Genomic DNA, 16,949 nt, shown 5'->3' with positions numbered 1-16,949 from the left:
CATATTGTAATTGCTCACCTTCAGGATAGATTTTATTGCAAATTCCCGGTATACACAGAAAAACTAATTTAATACTGCTTATAAACACTCATATAGGGTTTTGCGTCACTTAAAAAATAGATTTTTAACAACAAAAAATATAAACAAAACATAGGTGGTTAAAAACAGAATATATGAGGTTATGTTTCCTGCTTATTATGGTGAATGCGCCCGAAAAAAATAACTTGGCAAAATAAGTCCAAACAAAGAGAAAATCGACCTATTTTCGGCAATAACATGGAACGTAAACCTTTTTTGTGTTAATAAATTTAATTAAATTCGAAAATTCTGCCAGAGTTTTCCAACTACGCATGCAAAACGAACACGCGATGTCGTCAGATTTCCAGACCGCCGTCCTCGGATCAATAAATAAATAATTAGGTAAATAAAAACAACTGTTTGGTGAAAACAAATAGATATTTTTATTTTTTCTCATTGATTTCCATAAATTTAAATAAAAATGAATTGAAAACAAACAAAAGAGCCCGGGAATAATCAAGTTTTATTTATTTACTTATTTTTTTTTTTAAATATATAAAAATTAGTCATGGCAGTAGTAGGCACCACGCCTACAAAATGTCGGAAAGTCGTCTATTGTTTGTCGGGCGCCATGTTGGATCGAAAAACTTGTGCGCCTCAATAATCGAACAAACATATTTTGGAAATTTTACCTTCTGTGGGGTCCATCGGGCCCGTTACCGATGAGGAAAAACAGGAAAAACCATCACCCAGGCACAATTCACCGGAATTATTTACGCCAAAGTCGATTTTAAGCCGTTTCGCACTCGATTCGTATTCTTGCACGTCAGGATTGGAATCCATCTTGGACACGAATAAAAACGTTCTCGAAGGCGGCCGTGCCTGAAGACAGCGTCAACTTGACGACACCGGGCCTGCGCTTTTACACATTTGGCAACGCCGCCGCCATTACCCACAAAAGCCTAATTTTTCCAATAATTTTAAATTATTTCTTTTTAGCTATTAAGCCTCACTTCATATTAATTACAACCCTTTGGCACAACCGAGCAATTTTTTCCTTAATGGCCTTGCTTACCTACAAATGCGACAATTTACTTTCCCAAGCAAACCATAATGTACCCCTATAGCCTAAGCGACCTGAAAACCAACTCCTGAATAAATAAACAATTAAAATTAGCAACAAAACATAACCTCTGACGCAAAATTAACAGCGTTGCCAATAATTAAAATTCGGAACGCGGCCTACCCAGGGTTGGGTAATACGCGGCAAAAATAAATTTATTACATTGTTACATTTACGACGTCGCAAATGTAGTAAATTGAAATTTGTCGCAAATTAAAAATGTCGCAAAATCTGCTTCTAAATTTAAGGTTATGAAACTAGTTGTTTACATCGTTTAAATTCATTTTTAACGGTTTTTAGAGCTGTTTGTTTTTCGTTCGATTTTTCGTGATAATTTAATTCCCTAGTGTTGTAATTGTACCCCTGTTGGTACCACAGTTGATACCATGATGAATACCGATACCGCAAACTCTGAAAAGGGCAGAAAGCCCCACAATTTATACAAGGAACTCGGATTTGAATCATTACATTTGGACAATGGAAGAATGGGAGCTAAGTGTGACACGTGCAACCATATTCTAAAAAATACAGCAATATCTCGCCTTCGCCTACTTACCTATGTGTACATAGGTAAGTAAAACTCTTTTACTATAAATATAGTGCCTATCTTTATATTAAAATTTGGGATTTTTTTGCCTACGCTATAACATAATAGAATAGTTTAAAACCTCTTTTCTAAATAAGTCATTATTGTGTTATTACTGTTATTTACAGAAAAAGATGTTTTCGCAAGAGCAGTAGTATTGATTCTAAAGAAGGTGAAGCCATATCATTATCGTCTGATGATAGTGTGAGGTCTGAAAATGTAATGACACCCATTCGAATTCTACTGCTGCGTCTACTGGAATAACTTCTGACGATGAAACTCAAGAAGTGCCCCAAAAAGTGGTTATGGAAGTTGAAGTAAACACAAGTGCCCCTCCTCCCCAATCTTCATATAGAGTTTTAGATATTGTAAGTACCTACATACTTTTCAATTGATAAAAATGTTATTAAAACTTTTTTTTTACTTGTATTTATGTATAGACCAGGATCGATAATTTTTGAAACCAAACAAAATTATAGTAGGATGAAACCCATTGTAAAACGAAGAGAATATTACAAATATTAAAGGAAAAATAAATTACGGGCGATCGGACGTCGGGAAGGGGGTGGGGGTGAATTTTTGATTGAAAATTAGGCTGCTTTTTCGATATAAGTCAAAATAAAGTGAAACAAATGTACATTATTAATCAAGAAAATTACAGTGTATTTGGGACATAAAAAGGTAGATTCTCTCAAAATTTCGTGAAAAAAACACATTTTTTGTAAAAGATAAACATAAAAAACCAAAAACTTGGTTTTTTGCTTTTTTTACGTAAATTTTGAGGTTATGTGAAAAAAGTGTAAAAACAAAATTTGTAGACCTTATTATTATCTACAACTTTGCTATTTAACTTTTTTCTATCGCACTTGTAGTTTTGGCGGAAATTAAGTTAAATTGTTTCTAACCTCAAAAACTCACCCCTCTGCCCCTTCCCGACCTCAGATCGCCCGTAATTTATTTTCCTTTTAAATTTTACTATATTCTCTTCCTGTTCTAACATGTTTCATCCTACTATGTTTTTTTACATTTTTTGCTATTTTAAAAGGTATCAGCCCCGCAAAAATTAATAAATAACTTTTATTTTATTTATTAATTTTTAGAATTACCTAATAGATTTATTAATTTTTACAGGAAAACCTGGAGATAATTCCATCCCCTGTATCATCGCCACTACCGATATCATCATCAGAGGTTGATGAGTCGTTGGCCAATCAAAATCAGCTATTGGAACATGGATATGCCAAAGAGGAGCGCCAAGGTCGCAATTTTCCCATCAATTTCGCAGCTTCCATTTCCACTGCATCCTCATCATCATCATCATCATCAAGGACTGACATATCAAGATCATCTAAGTTAATTAATGGAAATAAAAATAACAGCAGGCAAAAGAAGGAAAAAAAAAACAAAAAACCTAAGTTCCTTTGTTGACAAAATGAATCAAAAAGAAAAAGAAGAGGCAAATATATCTTTGGCAAAATTTTTTTTTGGGTGTAATATTCCGTTCAGTGTTGTGGAAAGTGACCATTTCAAGAATTTTTTAAAACCTTTACGTCCGGCATACAATCCGCCTACAAGAAAGACCTTATCTTCTACCCTTTTGGATAAAGTCCATGAGCACGTGTTAATAAACAATAAAAACAGTTTAAAGAAATCAGCCACATTACTTATAGATGGTTGGAAAAACTCATCAAATAATACAAACAATGTAGTAACAATGCTACAAACTCTTAATGGTGAAAGTGTGTTTCTTGAATCTTATGACTTTTCAACAGCCAAGGAAACGGGTGAAGCACTTGCAGAAGTCTGCAATAACGCTCTTGAAACGGCAAAATCAGCATACAACTGTGAAATTTACGCCGTAGTCTCTGATAATGCTTCGAATATGGTAAAAATGGGTCGCCTTATAAATTTATGGCATAGCACTTGCAGCAGTCATACAGGTAATCTCCTTGTTAAGGACATAGTAGATCATGACGTCATGAAAACTGTGACTCTGGTGTTAAAAGAATTTAAGCACACAACTTTAGAAAACATGATTTTACAGAGAGGGGGTTTAAAAATAGTCGTACCTGTTGAGACAGGTTGGTGCTCTCATCGTGATTCTTGTGATTCCTTGCTGAAAAACTTACGGATCATGAAACAAGTCGCAGCTGAAGAACATACTAAAATTAAGGCTGAAGTTACATGTTATCTTTACAATGAAGAATTTATAGAATCCGTAAAAGCAACAGTAGCTTTGCTAGATCCAATTTGCAAAATCATTAACACATGTCAAAATAAATCTACTTCCATTGCAGATTCCACAGAGGAGTGGTTAAAATTGAACAATCAAGTTAAGGAATCAGAAAGTTACAATGATAAGATTAAAAGATGTGTAAAGTCACGAACGAATATGGCTTTAAACATATATAGCTTGGCAGCAAACTATTTACACCCCAATTATAGAGGAAATTTGTTAAGCAAAGAACAGAAACAAATGGTTCAGGATTTCCTTATTAATAGTTTGGACTCCGAAGAGAGCTTGGACGGTCTTAATGCTTTTATCAGAAATGAGGGTATTTTTGACACCCTAAAAAAGAAGGCACAAAACATTTCTGTTTCAACATTTTGGGGTTTAGTAGAAACAAAATATGAAGCTCTTTCAACTTTGGCACAAAAGTTACTAAGTATTCCAGCTTCATCAGCTCAGTTGGAGAGATTGTTTTCTAACTGGTCTTTTGTCCACTCAGATTTGAGGAATAGATTGACCAAAGAAAAATCAAGCAAGTTGGTTTCAGTTTATTATTCCCTTAAGCTTAAGGACAGCAATGTTTCAGATCAATATTAATATTAATACCTTATTATTATTATAATAAACGTGTCTTAGTTATATTATTATAAGTTGTCTATCCCGTCCAGAATTAAAACAATTTTTTTTTCTTAAAAAACTGTGTTTTATTGATTTTAAATCCTTGAGATTTTCACTTTCAATAGTTTCAATGTTTTCTTTCATTGAATTTGTTACATATTGTCGCAAATGTAGGTAATAAATTAAATTTTTTGAACGCGTCGTAATATACATTTGCGACAGTCGTAAATGCCGTCGCAAATGTACAATTTGCTACTTACCCAACCCTGGGCCTACCCCGCACGACAGCGTAGCTATCACTAACGTCAAACGTGTGGCGCCCTCTGTTTCTCTATCGCGATCCGTCAAACAAGACGGACGTTTGTCGTGCTACTTTTCCAAAGAATTTCGTAATTTTTCATCCCAACTAAAGTTCCCGTGCAAATACATCCGAAATGCCGAAAAATAAAGGTAGGTTCCAGTTTATTTTTGCGGCAAATGCTACGGCGGTGGGTCTCCGAGGCCTAAATATTGCGCTTTAAGGCCACCATGTTTTTGACATTTCACAATTAGTAACAACATTATAAAGGGAATTTTAAAAAAAGTTTAAAGTTTTTCTAAGCCAGATGGTACACTGCCGAGGATCATTATTTCCACTGTCCTTTCCTTTTTATGTTTTCCTAATCCTTTTGGCCTCACAATAATGGTAATACCAAACTGTGAGAATGCTTGAGGGACTCCCCTTTGGTGCCTTTCCAAGTAACACTGCATTAAAGAGAGGAGCTCTAATGAGTATTGATGGCATATTTCAGGTAAAGGAGGTAAAAATCGTAGGAGAGGAAAGAATGAGAACGAAACAGAAAAGCGTGAATTGATTTTCAAAGAAGATGGTCAAGAGTATGCACAAGTAGCTAAAATGCTGGGCAACGGTAGGCTGGAGGCCATGTGCTTTGATGGTGTCAAACGTTTGTGCCATATCAGAGGGAAACTTAGGAAAAAGGTCAGTTTTATCGTTTTTTAAAGTCTATGTTTCATAAACTGACTAAAATCTATGTTTTAGGTTTGGATCAATCAAGGGGACATCATCCTAATAGGTCTAAGAGATTACCAAGATGCCAAAGCTGATGTTATTCTTAAATACACCCCAGACGAAGCGCGTAACTTGAAAACCTATGGAGAATTTCCAGAATCCGTTAAGATTAGTGATTATGTCACTTTTGTTGAGAACGATCTGGACGAGGATATTGAATTCGGTGATGATTATAGCTCAGGAGATGAAGCAGATCCTGTCGATGGTATCTGATGTGAAGATTTAGATAATATACACAAGACATCTTTTTAAAATTTAGTTTTCTTTCTCATATTTAAAGTTACACCAATCACAAGCCGGTTTGGTGCTTCGACTTGAGAGAAGAATTAACTGCTGTTGCTCATAAAAAGAAACAAGGAACACATCAACCAGATGTTCTCTGTTTTTCTCTCAAGTTGCAGTTTTTTTTTTTGTTGACCCAATATAACATAGTTAGAAATAAATTATCGTTACTCTCTCCCTGACCTGTGTATTATAGTTCAGTTTATATAAATGATTTTTAAGCTCGGATATTTAAATAACTTTTATTTTTCTAAGTTAAGGATATTTATACTTGTCTTATTCAGTTATTTTGCAATATTATGCTGTAGGATTTGCTATGGCCCTAAATTTTCTGGTTATAAAATTTGTAATATCAAGTAGCTTTTGATTGTTTTATATATATTTTTTTGTTTGTTTGGAAAATATAGAAGAAATGTGTAAAAGTAGTTGAACTTTTCTTTTAATTAGTTCTGTAAACGTGGAATAAAACTCTAAATTAACCTCTGATATAAGATCTTTATACAATGACCGCCTAAAGTTCCGCATAAATTCGAATAAAATTAGAGACATGATGTTTTGAGAAAACGCTCGGATCCGTCGATTTTTATTTTAAGTTGCGCATTATTTCACATAAATTTTTGTATACAGGGTGGAACAAAAAAAAGGTATGACATCATCGGTCATTTTTTTTTTAAATGGAATGATATATTTTTTATTGCATTTAGGAAATAAAGGCGAAATTCCAAGCAACTTTCGTATAACACACCTTATCTCAAAACTCGACTGCTTCAGAAATATTTACATTTAACCAACAAGAAAGCAAGTAAGTACGTCTATTTACAAATTAATATAAAATGTTATAAACTGTGAAAACTCTTATTAATGTATCAAGTGTTCAAACTGATCCCCATTTACTTCTTAGCAGAAAGCAAGACGGTTTACAAACTCATGTAAAACATCATCAATTATTTCGGGTGATATATACGTCTAATTTCATATCTAATTCTATTTTTCAAATATTCTACGTTGTTTGGCTTCTCAATATAAACTGTACTTTTCAGGTACCCCCATAGAAAATAGTCGCAGGGATTTAGGTCTGGTGACCTGGCCGGCCACTCTATTGGCCCTCTTCGTCCTATCTTGCTGAAACCACAAATTATTATAATAATAAATCATTTTATTGTTCCATAACATTTACATAGTTTATAATATTTACAGACATATAATGCTGGAACTAAAGGCTTTTTATTTAGCATCCCTCCCAAGGAAGGGGCTCTTAAAGCCCATGCATTGCTACACACTTTTCATTATAGCACTCAAATAACCTTCACAATAATTCCTCAATTTTTGCCAGTAACCCAATTATATATAAAGTAGGCAAAAAGACCTACATTAAACCAAACTAACAATGTGGACGAATAATAATATTATTATCTACATCTACCCTAGATCTGCTAAACTCAATGATAAAAATCTAAATTTGCTAAAGGAGTTGCTGCCTGATTTTATTTTTTAAATACACAACAGAAAATTTAAATGTATTAATTTTGAATTTATTAAGGGTGGAGGTTATGTTATATGAAAATCCCTTTTTGAAAGACTCTTTATTGTGTCTTGGGATTGTAAAAATATGTTTTCTTCGTATATTAAGATTATGGATATCCGTACGGTATACTACTTTCTTATTAAGATAAATAGGACATTTATATTTAACAATGTTATAAAAAAAGCAAGCCGAGTGCAATATTCTTCTATTGTACATAGAAAGCCAATTAAGTTCCCTGAGCTTATGTGATACACGCTGCCTTCGTCTAATGCCGCATATTAATCGTATACAAGAGTTTTGTACTTTCTGCACTCTTTTAGCCTGAGTTGTGTCCAAATAGGGCCCATAAACGCTATCAGCAAAATTAAAATGTGACAACACAAGTGCTTCACACAAGTCTATTTTTGTTTTCCTTTCTAAAGAATGTCGGTGGGGAAAAAGGGATTTCAGGGCTGAGTAAGATTTTTTAATACATGAACATATAACGTTCATCAAATTTAAGTTTATTATCAATCATTAAACCTAGGTTCCTTGAAGAGTTTTTAAAAGAGATATTACACTGCCCAATAGTGAGTCTTAATTTATTATAAATTATTTCTCGAAGTCTTTCACCGCAGAAAAGTAAAGCCACTGACTTTTGTGGATTTAATTTTAATAAATGATCTTCCGATAGTGCGTTAAGAGTTTTAAGATCTATGTTTAGTCTAAAATTTGCCTCTACAGCATCCTCCGGCTTAAACGAGTATATTAATTGTGTGTCATCGCGCATCGGCGTAAAAATGATATTTACAAAACTTTAAGGATGCTATAAAATTAGACGTATAAATGGTAAAAAGAAGAGGGCCCAAGACACTTCCCTGAGGAACACCAGCAAAAATAGACATAAGTTTGGAAAATGTACTATCAAGCGTTACTCTTTGCGTCCTTTTACTTAAAAACGACTTAACCAAAGCTTGGGCATTAACACCAAAACCACAATAAGATAATATGGCTAGTAAAATATCATAATTTAGCATATCAAAAGCACGAGAATAATCCAGGAGCACCAATACGCTTGCCTTATGTCCTACGTTACCTGTCGTCTCTGAACCTCCCTTAACTTGCATAGACGTCGTCGCGAGTTATGTGCATGAACCGATTCCAATAAGTGTGCATATAAGCATTTATTCGTAGAATAAGCAGAATAGGCATTTATTATTTTACATCGTTTCTAGGTGGTTTTTAGATTTTATAAGTTAGTTCTAGCATAGAATTTGAACGATAATGTTCTAATTATTAAGTTTAGTTAAATAAAACTTTTTTTAAAAAGCATACTGCTGGTTTGAGTTTATAATTGGCGCTGCGAACAGGATTGTGCTACAAGTCTCTCTATCGTGTAACGTTGAGATTTGGTGTATTTTAATACCTTAAGCACAATTGAAGTTTTTGTAAACTTCAAGAACTCAAACTCAAGCTCCCTGCCGTTTGGTCTCTCTATTGTTCAGCATTGAGATCAACTGAGTAAGAAGCACAGGAAAAAGAAAAGAAACTCCCTGGGGTGAAACTCTGGCCGTCATTCAATCTAAGAAGTAGGTCGTTGAACCTTAAGATTTCAAGTAATTTTCCTGCAACCAGTAGGCTGACTTGGTAGAAGAAAAGTTGTGAAAGTAGTGCAAGTTTTGTGAAGGTGATTTGTGAGAAAATTTGAAATGATGCTAGAATGGTTCGTCATATCCCTCATGTAAGTAATCACTAAAATTGCCATTAATTTTATTTTATTTATGTCTGTTAATCCTGAAAATTTATTTAAAAGTGTTTTATTATCGAATAGGAGTAGACTAGGCTTAAAAGCTAAGAAAAATAAAAATACTTCCCTTGCACAAAAGCTAGAATCATATAAAGACAGATCTGATTTAAATTTAACCGAATTATTTGCAGATTTTAATCTTGACTCTTCTAACTCTAGTGAGACTAGAGAAAATAATCTTGTTTTAAGTAGTCTATCTTCTATTGAAGAAGAGGAATCTGTAGAACATTTTTTTTTAATACAAAGTTATAAAACGACAAGCGAAATGGACGTTCTGCGATCCTTTGCTAACATTTTACCAACTTTCTCTGGAAATCCAGAACATTTAGAATCTTTTATTTTTTCAATTAACGAATTTCATGAACTTTACTACAATGGAGAAGAAATTCAGAAAAAATTCGTGTTGAATGTTATACGCTCTAAGTTAATTGATAATTCTAGAGATTTTTTGATGAGTAGGCCAGATCTCAAGACATGGGAAGAAATTAAGGTAGCTCTAAGAGAAAAATATGGTGACCCAATAGGTTATCAAACTTTGCTTCAACAACTTAATTATATTAATAAAGATAGAAACGAACATTTACTAGATTTTGTACAAAGACTTAAACTGTTTGTGCAAAGAATTAACTGTAAGATTCAAAGTCAAAATATTGACCATAATTCTAAGTTAATCCTCTCCACACAAGCCGAAAAAACTGCTGTAATAGTTTTAATGTCCAATGTCCCCGAGTCGTTAAAAACGATGTTACTCATTCAAAACCCCGATAATTTAGATGCCGCACTTGTACATGTTACAAACTATAATTTAATCGAATCACAGATTAATTTAAAAAACCAAACTACACATAGACACCAAAACCCACAGCAAAACACGAACTCTTACCACAACCCACATTTTAACCAAAAATACCATAACCATAAGAATCAGCAACATCCACAACAAACTAATTTTAAAAATCAACCCTTTCCGTCTCAACCCGTTAATGTACAGCCTAGACCCGTAAAACAGCATTTTCCGACAAACGCCGAAGTTTTTGGTCAACAAAAAAATGTTTTTGCCCCTCAAAGAGACTTTAATCCAAGGCACTTGCCGAAACCAACCCCAATGTCGATACAATCTGCAGGACCCTCTCGAATGTATCAACAAGCGCAACAAAGGCCCTATAGAAGTCATTTTCAACCCGCCGGTGCTAGAAACTTTGCTTCCCAAGAATTAAGTAATTTAGAATGTAATTATGATCCATCAGCAGGTCAATATTTTGATGAATATTATGATGAATCCTTATCGTATGATTGTGAGCAACAGAAAACGCCTGTCATGCAAGAAGCAAACCTTATGCCCCCTAATTGTTTGGGTGGGTCAAATCTTGAAAATTTTCAAGAAATAGCCTCTATAGACCCATTAACTTAAATAATATTGCCCAGAAAGTCGAATTGCCGTATTTCTTTTTGCCAAAAATGCAAATTACTGTTCTGATTGACTCAGGAGCGTCTGAATCAATAATGAACCCCAATGTTGCAAATTTGTTCCCTGATTTATTATTTCATGAACCCTTCGAAGTAACCGCGTGCAAAAAGACTTACCGTGAAAATTGCAATATTAATATTCCCCTTTTAAAAGAAATTGGAATTAGTACACCCCTAAAAATGCGTGTTCTTAATTGGCACAAAGATTTTGACGCACTAATAGGCACTAAAGATTTAAAAAATTTAAATGCCATTTTAGATTATCAAAATAAACGTCTTACGCTTCAAAACAACAAGAAAATTCAATTTTCACTTGCGTATAATAAGCCTCTCAGTCAACCAATTGAAAATATTAGTAGCAATGCCCTTAACATCCCTGTAAATCTTGAAAATGGAGATGCTATTCTGCCCTCTTTTCAGATTAATAATCAAGTTGTAATCCCAGATAGTTTAATAACGGTTAAAGATGGATTTTGTAAAATCCCAAATCCACTCCCCAACCATAATATTAAATTTGAACAACGAATGAGAGTTATTCCTAAAGAACATTTTGAGATAACTGATCCCCCCGCGAAAAATAAGTCTATTAATATTTCTAGCCAATTGCGTTTAAACCATCTTAATGATTTAGAAAAAAGCAAAATTGTCCCCTTGTGTCAAGAATTTAAAGATGTCATGTACTCAGAAGACTGCGACTTGACTTTTACTAGCCAAACTAAACATCATATTCGTACCACGAATGATCGCCCTATATATGCTAAATCTTTTCGTCACCCTCCAGCCATGTTGCCTGAAATTCAAAAACAGATTCAAAAGCTTTTAGACAACAAAATCATTAGGCCATCGATTTCCCCTTACTCCGCCCCTGTCTGGATTGTTCCAAAAAAGGCTGATGCTTCTGGTAAGAAACAATTCCGCATGGTAATCGATTATCGCAAGTTAAACGATGCCACCATTGAAAATAAATATCCCTTGCCTGTCATAACCGAAATCTTGGATAATCTTGGAAAATGTAGTTATTTTACTACTCTTGACCTAGCTCAAGGTTTTCACCAAATCGAAATGAGCCCTGATTCCATCGAAAAGACCGCATTTACTGTCAATAATGGACATTTTGAGTATTTAAGGATGCCCTTTGGCCTGAAAAACGCTCCCGCCACATTCCAAAGAATGATGGACGAAGTCTTGCGTGATTTCCTTTACAAATTTTGTTTTGTATATATCGATGACGTAGTAATTTTTTCGAAATCTCTTGCTGAGCACATCGATCACATCAGAAAAATCCTCAAAAGGCTCCGAGAAGTGAATCTTAAAGTACAATTAGAAAAATCCGAATTTTTATCCAAAGAAGTTGCCTTTTTAGGTCATATTATAACTCCTGAAGGCATAAAACCAAATCCTTCAAAAATTCATGCCATCGAAAGATATCCTATGCCTAAAACCCCTAAGGAGATAAAATCATTTTTGGGACTTATTGGTTATTATCGTAGGTTTATTAAAAATTTCTCGAAAATAACCTTCCCAATAACAAAATGTCTAAGGAAAGGTCATGAAAAATTTATTGGTAATCAAGAGTACCAGGAAGCTTTCATCAAATGCAAAGAGTTAATTACTAACTCTCCTGTACTCGCATACCCCGACTTTACGAAAACGTTTCATCTTACTACTGACGCCTCTAATATAGCCCTTGGTAGCGTACTTTCCCAGAATGATCATCCCATTGCATATTACTCCAGAACCTTAAATTCTGCTGAGCGAAATTATTCTACCATCGAGAAAGAGCTCCTAGCTATTATTGAGTCCACCAAACATTTTCGCCCTTATTTATATGGCCAAAAGTTTATCATAGAAACGGATCACAACCCTCTTGTGTGGTTGTCAAAGATTAAAGAGCCGAATTCTCGCCTAATCCGATGGAAATTAAAATTAGGTGAATTTGATTTCGAAATCAAATATAAAAAAGGTAAAGAAAACTTCGTCGCCGATGCTCTATCACGGGTCGACATAAATGTCCTCGAGAAAAACGAGTCAATAGCCCCTATAACCGACGAAACAGTAGCAAATCTCGCCGATTTTGATCTCGCTGACTTTGCACTCAACGAACGTTATAACGAGCTTATCTCCGAAACTCTTGACCAACCTCAACAAAATGTCGATAACCTTAGAGAAAATGACCTCGACTCTAATGCCACAGTACACTCTAATAATGACACAGAAGGTAAATATTTACCCATTTCTGAACTCCCTGTAAATTATTCCTCCTCACGTCTAATTATAGAATCGGGAAATAATTTTGTACATAAATATACTAAACCTTTTAAAAAGAATCATCATTTTGTCAAAGTAGACAAAAATAATCTTGCAGATAATTTTAGTAAGATTTTAAAGGAAATAATTAGACCAGATATAAATTTTGTTATTTTTATCCCAAACTCCGATTTAAAACTAGAATTTCAGAAATATGTTGCCGCCAACCTAAACGGTTCCGCAAAGCTTTATATTTCAAACAGTTATTTAATTGATATAGAAAACCAAGATCAGCAAAAGGATATAATTTCTGAATATCACCAAAAAAATCATAATGGCATAACAGAAACCTATAATCAATTAAAACTTAAGTATTATTGGCCTCAAATGCGAGAAACGATTACTACCCTAATTAATACCTGTGAAATCTGTTTACAGAATAAATATGAAAGACATCCATATAAAATCAATTATGAAGGCCCTTTACTTGCAGAAAAACCATTTAAGACCCTACATATGGATTTATTTCAATTTTCTAATTGTTATTTCTTAACAATTATTGATTCTTTTTCTAAATATGCCCAAGCATATTATATCTCTGATAAAAATGCTACGACCGTTGTAAATAAATTACGTCACTACTTTTCTCATCATAATGTACCGAAGAAAATAGTAGTCGATAGAGGTTCAGAATTTAAAAATCGTTTATTTCAAGAATTTTGTGAACTTTTTTATATTGAAGTACACTACACTACACCTGGCAACTCCACATCTAACAGCCCCATTGAAAGACTACATTCTACCCTTCTCGAAAAACTCAAAACTCAAAAAATGAAAAACCCTGAGGAAACCCCGCAAAATCTGATGATTTCAGCAGTTTTAGTATACAATCAGAGTATTCACTCTACTACAGGTTTTTCACCTTTTTCGTTACTCTATGGCCCGTACCTTAACGAACCTAACATAAACAATGACTTGACAATTTACGAACAATATAATGAAAAACGAAAAAGCGAATTAATCCCCTTTCACCAAAAAGTTTATGAGCAAACTCACAAAACACAATCCAAAAATACTCAAAAACATAATAGAAACTCCAGCCCCATACCTGAACTTTCAGAAGGCCAAATTGTGTACAGAAAAAATCCCTATAGGAATAAGATGAACCCCTCATTTATCCCTACGAAAATTAAGACTATTAAGAAAAACGCTTTTACTGGACTATCAAAAAAGAAAACCGTAGTTGGTCATATTAGGAAACTTAAGAGATTAAGGAAAAATCCATCATCTTTACAGCGTAACCCGACTTCCAAGGATCAACCTTCTACAAGTCGACCCCCTGATGCCGAATAATGGATTCTTTATAGAAAAAATCGCCCCTACTATGACGTTAAATCATTATCATAGTACTTATGTATATTTTAATCTCACTAGTATTAAGTTTACTTTAGCGGGATTAACTTCTAATTTGTTTATATTTAATCATTTTACCGATAAGTATAATAATACCTTAAATTCGCTATTTTTGCAAGCCAATAAAGAATTAAATAACACATACGATTCTTATGAAAAATTAAGTTCGTTTAAGTCTTTAGTTCGCAAAAAACGCGGATTGGTAAACCTTCTTGGAAGCTACGTTAAATTCATTACTGGCAATTTAGATAATGATGACTTAGAGACTATAAACCAACACATGCAAATCTTGAAAAGTAATCAGATTAATTCCATGCATAAGATTAACGAACTAAGTTCATTCGCCGGTCATATAACTGCTAGATTCCAGGAAAATGTAAATATAGTAAATAAAAATTCAGAGAAACTTAAAGCTAATATAGATGTTTTAAACGACACCATTAGACTTTTAGTTGAAATGCAAAATCAAATTCTGCAAATTAAAAATGTACACTCTTATTTAGAAAAATTATTACGCACGTTAACTTTTGCCCATTTAGAAAGCCTAGATCTTGAAATTTTAAATACTAAAGAAATACATGAAATTTGGAAGTATTTAGAAGTTCAATATCCTAAAAATTTATTATGGCCGATAAGACATATTACAGAACTGACATTAATTTGTAAAACTGGATTAATTTTATCCGATGACATGGCAATTCTAGTGATTAAGATCCCCATTTTTGGAACAAAAACATGTAACCTACAAATTGTATACCCCATTCCTTCATCAAATGACACTATTTTAGTGAGCCCTAGTAAGTTCTATTGTAACAATTTATGGTATAAAAAGTGTTTAGAGATTAATACGAATTGGATATGTATGGATCCAATTATTAATGGTTGTAATTTGTTAACAGACTGTATATTTGCAAAGATAAACAACAACTATCAAGTTCACACGTTAACCTATAATAAAGCTCTATTATTTTGTACAAAATCCCCTGAAACTATTTTTGAAAATTGTTTTCAGTTTGTTAAATATAATTTAACGGGATGTTCACATATTCAAAGCCAATGTAATGTAATAATAGGTCAGCATAAGTATTCATTACAATCGAATAATTTGAGCATTAAAAATGTTGAAATTGAAAATTCTGTTTTAGATTCAAATGTTCATTTAAATTTACAACTTAAGCATTTAATGTATCCTGAAAAAATCCAGGAAGATCTTAGGGAACCAATTGTATTTAAAGACTCTGTTCCAGAAAAAAGCCATGTAATTAGCACTTCTGTTTTATTCCTAATTCTTGTAATAGTTATTATAGTTATAACTTATTTGTGGCAAAGAAAACATAAGGCGATTCCTCTGAAGACCCTCCAGGACATTATCAACGAGGACGTTGAAGAATCTTAAGGGAGGAGGAGTTATGTGCATGAACCGATTCCAATAAGTGTGCATATAAGCATTTATTCGTAGAATAAGCAGAATAGGCATTTATTATTTTACATCGTTTCTAGGTGGTTTTTAGATTTTATAAGTTAGTTCTAGCATAGAATTTGAACGATAATGTTCTAATTATTAAGTTTAGTTAAATAAAACTTTTTTTAAAAAGCATACTGCTGGTTTGAGTTTATAATTCGCGCTCGCGCCTTCCGACATTATAATGGCGAGCAAGTGTCTCAAAAGCAAAATGACCTCTGGCCCAGATCTAATTCCTAGTTTTTTAGCTAAGGACTGCTCTGTTGCACTTATAGACACTCTGCTCCACATTTTTAATCTGATCCTTAACACAGGTACTTTTCCCAATATCTGGAAGCAAGCTAAAGTTTGCCCTATCTTTAAAAAGGGCGATGCTGGAACAATAGAGAATTACCGCCCTATATCAATTCTGTGCAATTTCTCAAAGTTATTCGAGTTGGCTCTCTATAAATTAATTTTTCCCAAGGTTAAGTCCATGCTGGCCAACGATCAACATGGCTTTGTTTCTGGCCGCTCATGTACTACAAACCTAGCATTCTTCTCTCAGTTTGTGTGCGAAGCACTTAATGATAGAAGTCAAATCGATGTTATCTACACAGACTTTCAAAAGGCTTTTGACCAGATTGACCACTTCATCCTATTAAATAAGCTTGAACGCCAGTTTGGATTCTCCGATCGCTTGATAAAGCTCCTTAACTCCTATTTAGTTGACCGCTCTCAGTTTGTAGTGGTCGAAGGCTTTAGATCTGCTTGTTTTTCACCCACCTCTGGAGTTTCTCAGGGCTCTAACTTGGGCCCCCTTCTCTTTAACGTTTTCTCTAATGACTTGATCTCCACCCTCAATTGCTCTCGGTTAGCATATGATGATGACCTAAAGCTTTTCCATAGGATTGACTCTATAGCAGATTGTGGTCTACTGCAAGAGAACATCAATACTGTACACCATTGGTGCACTTTGAACCGGCTTAACCTTAATGTTTCCAAGTGTAATGTGGCCAGCTACTTTCGTATCAAAAGTCCAATTGCCTTTAATTACTCAGTTAATGGAGAGTCTCTGGCAAGGTCTACCTGTTTCAAGGATCTTGGAATCACCTTTGACCAAAAATTTTCTTTTATCCCTCAC

At 33.9% G+C, this 16,949-nt stretch overlaps 3 protein-coding genes across 5 annotated transcripts in view; 2 read left to right on the top strand and 1 right to left on the bottom strand.

Moving 5' to 3' along the window:
* Positions 1-1,185, bottom strand: part of LOC126743100 (NAD-dependent protein deacetylase sirtuin-1) — a 57,073-nt gene extending 55,888 nt beyond the window's left edge. Inside the window, exons 1-2 of one of the 3 annotated variants that reach the window (XM_050450065.1) lie at positions 1,094-1,171; positions 711-980 (exon numbers count right to left, since the gene is read on the bottom strand). In XM_050450065.1, the coding sequence (XP_050306022.1) occupies positions 711-861 (151 nt within the window). In that variant the 5' untranslated portion in view covers positions 862-980; positions 1,094-1,171. Of the gene's footprint in view, positions 1-18; positions 156-710; positions 981-1,093 lie in introns of those variants that run through there. The other 2 variants (XM_050450079.1, XM_050450071.1) reach the window with 2 other exon arrangements.
* Positions 1,083-4,838, top strand: LOC126743119 (uncharacterized). Its single transcript, XM_050450088.1, has 3 exons — positions 1,083-1,711; positions 1,856-2,095; positions 2,859-4,838. Exon 3 carries the CDS (start codon positions 3,088-3,090, stop codon positions 4,552-4,554), a length of 1,467 nt encoding a protein of 488 aa, XP_050306045.1. The 5' UTR covers positions 1,083-1,711; positions 1,856-2,095; positions 2,859-3,087; the 3' UTR covers positions 4,555-4,838.
* A 33-nt stretch (positions 4,839-4,871) lies between these two features.
* Positions 4,872-6,351, top strand: LOC126743141 (eukaryotic translation initiation factor 1A, X-chromosomal). The gene is made up of 3 exons (XM_050450116.1): positions 4,872-5,025; positions 5,367-5,554; positions 5,615-6,351. The coding sequence occupies exons 1-3, from the start codon at positions 5,010-5,012 to the stop codon at positions 5,855-5,857; spliced, it is 447 nt and encodes a 148-aa protein (XP_050306073.1). The 5' UTR covers positions 4,872-5,009; the 3' UTR covers positions 5,858-6,351.
* Positions 6,352-16,949: the final 10,598 nt, after the last annotated feature.

The sequence above is a fragment of the Anthonomus grandis genome, chromosome 1 (genome assembly GCF_022605725.1).
Source record: "Anthonomus grandis grandis chromosome 1, icAntGran1.3, whole genome shotgun sequence".
NCBI classification, from domain to species: Eukaryota; Metazoa; Arthropoda; class Insecta; order Coleoptera; family Curculionidae; genus Anthonomus; species Anthonomus grandis.
Note: the sequence above shows the minus strand (reverse complement) of the source record. Positions and strands in the feature narration are given on the sequence as shown.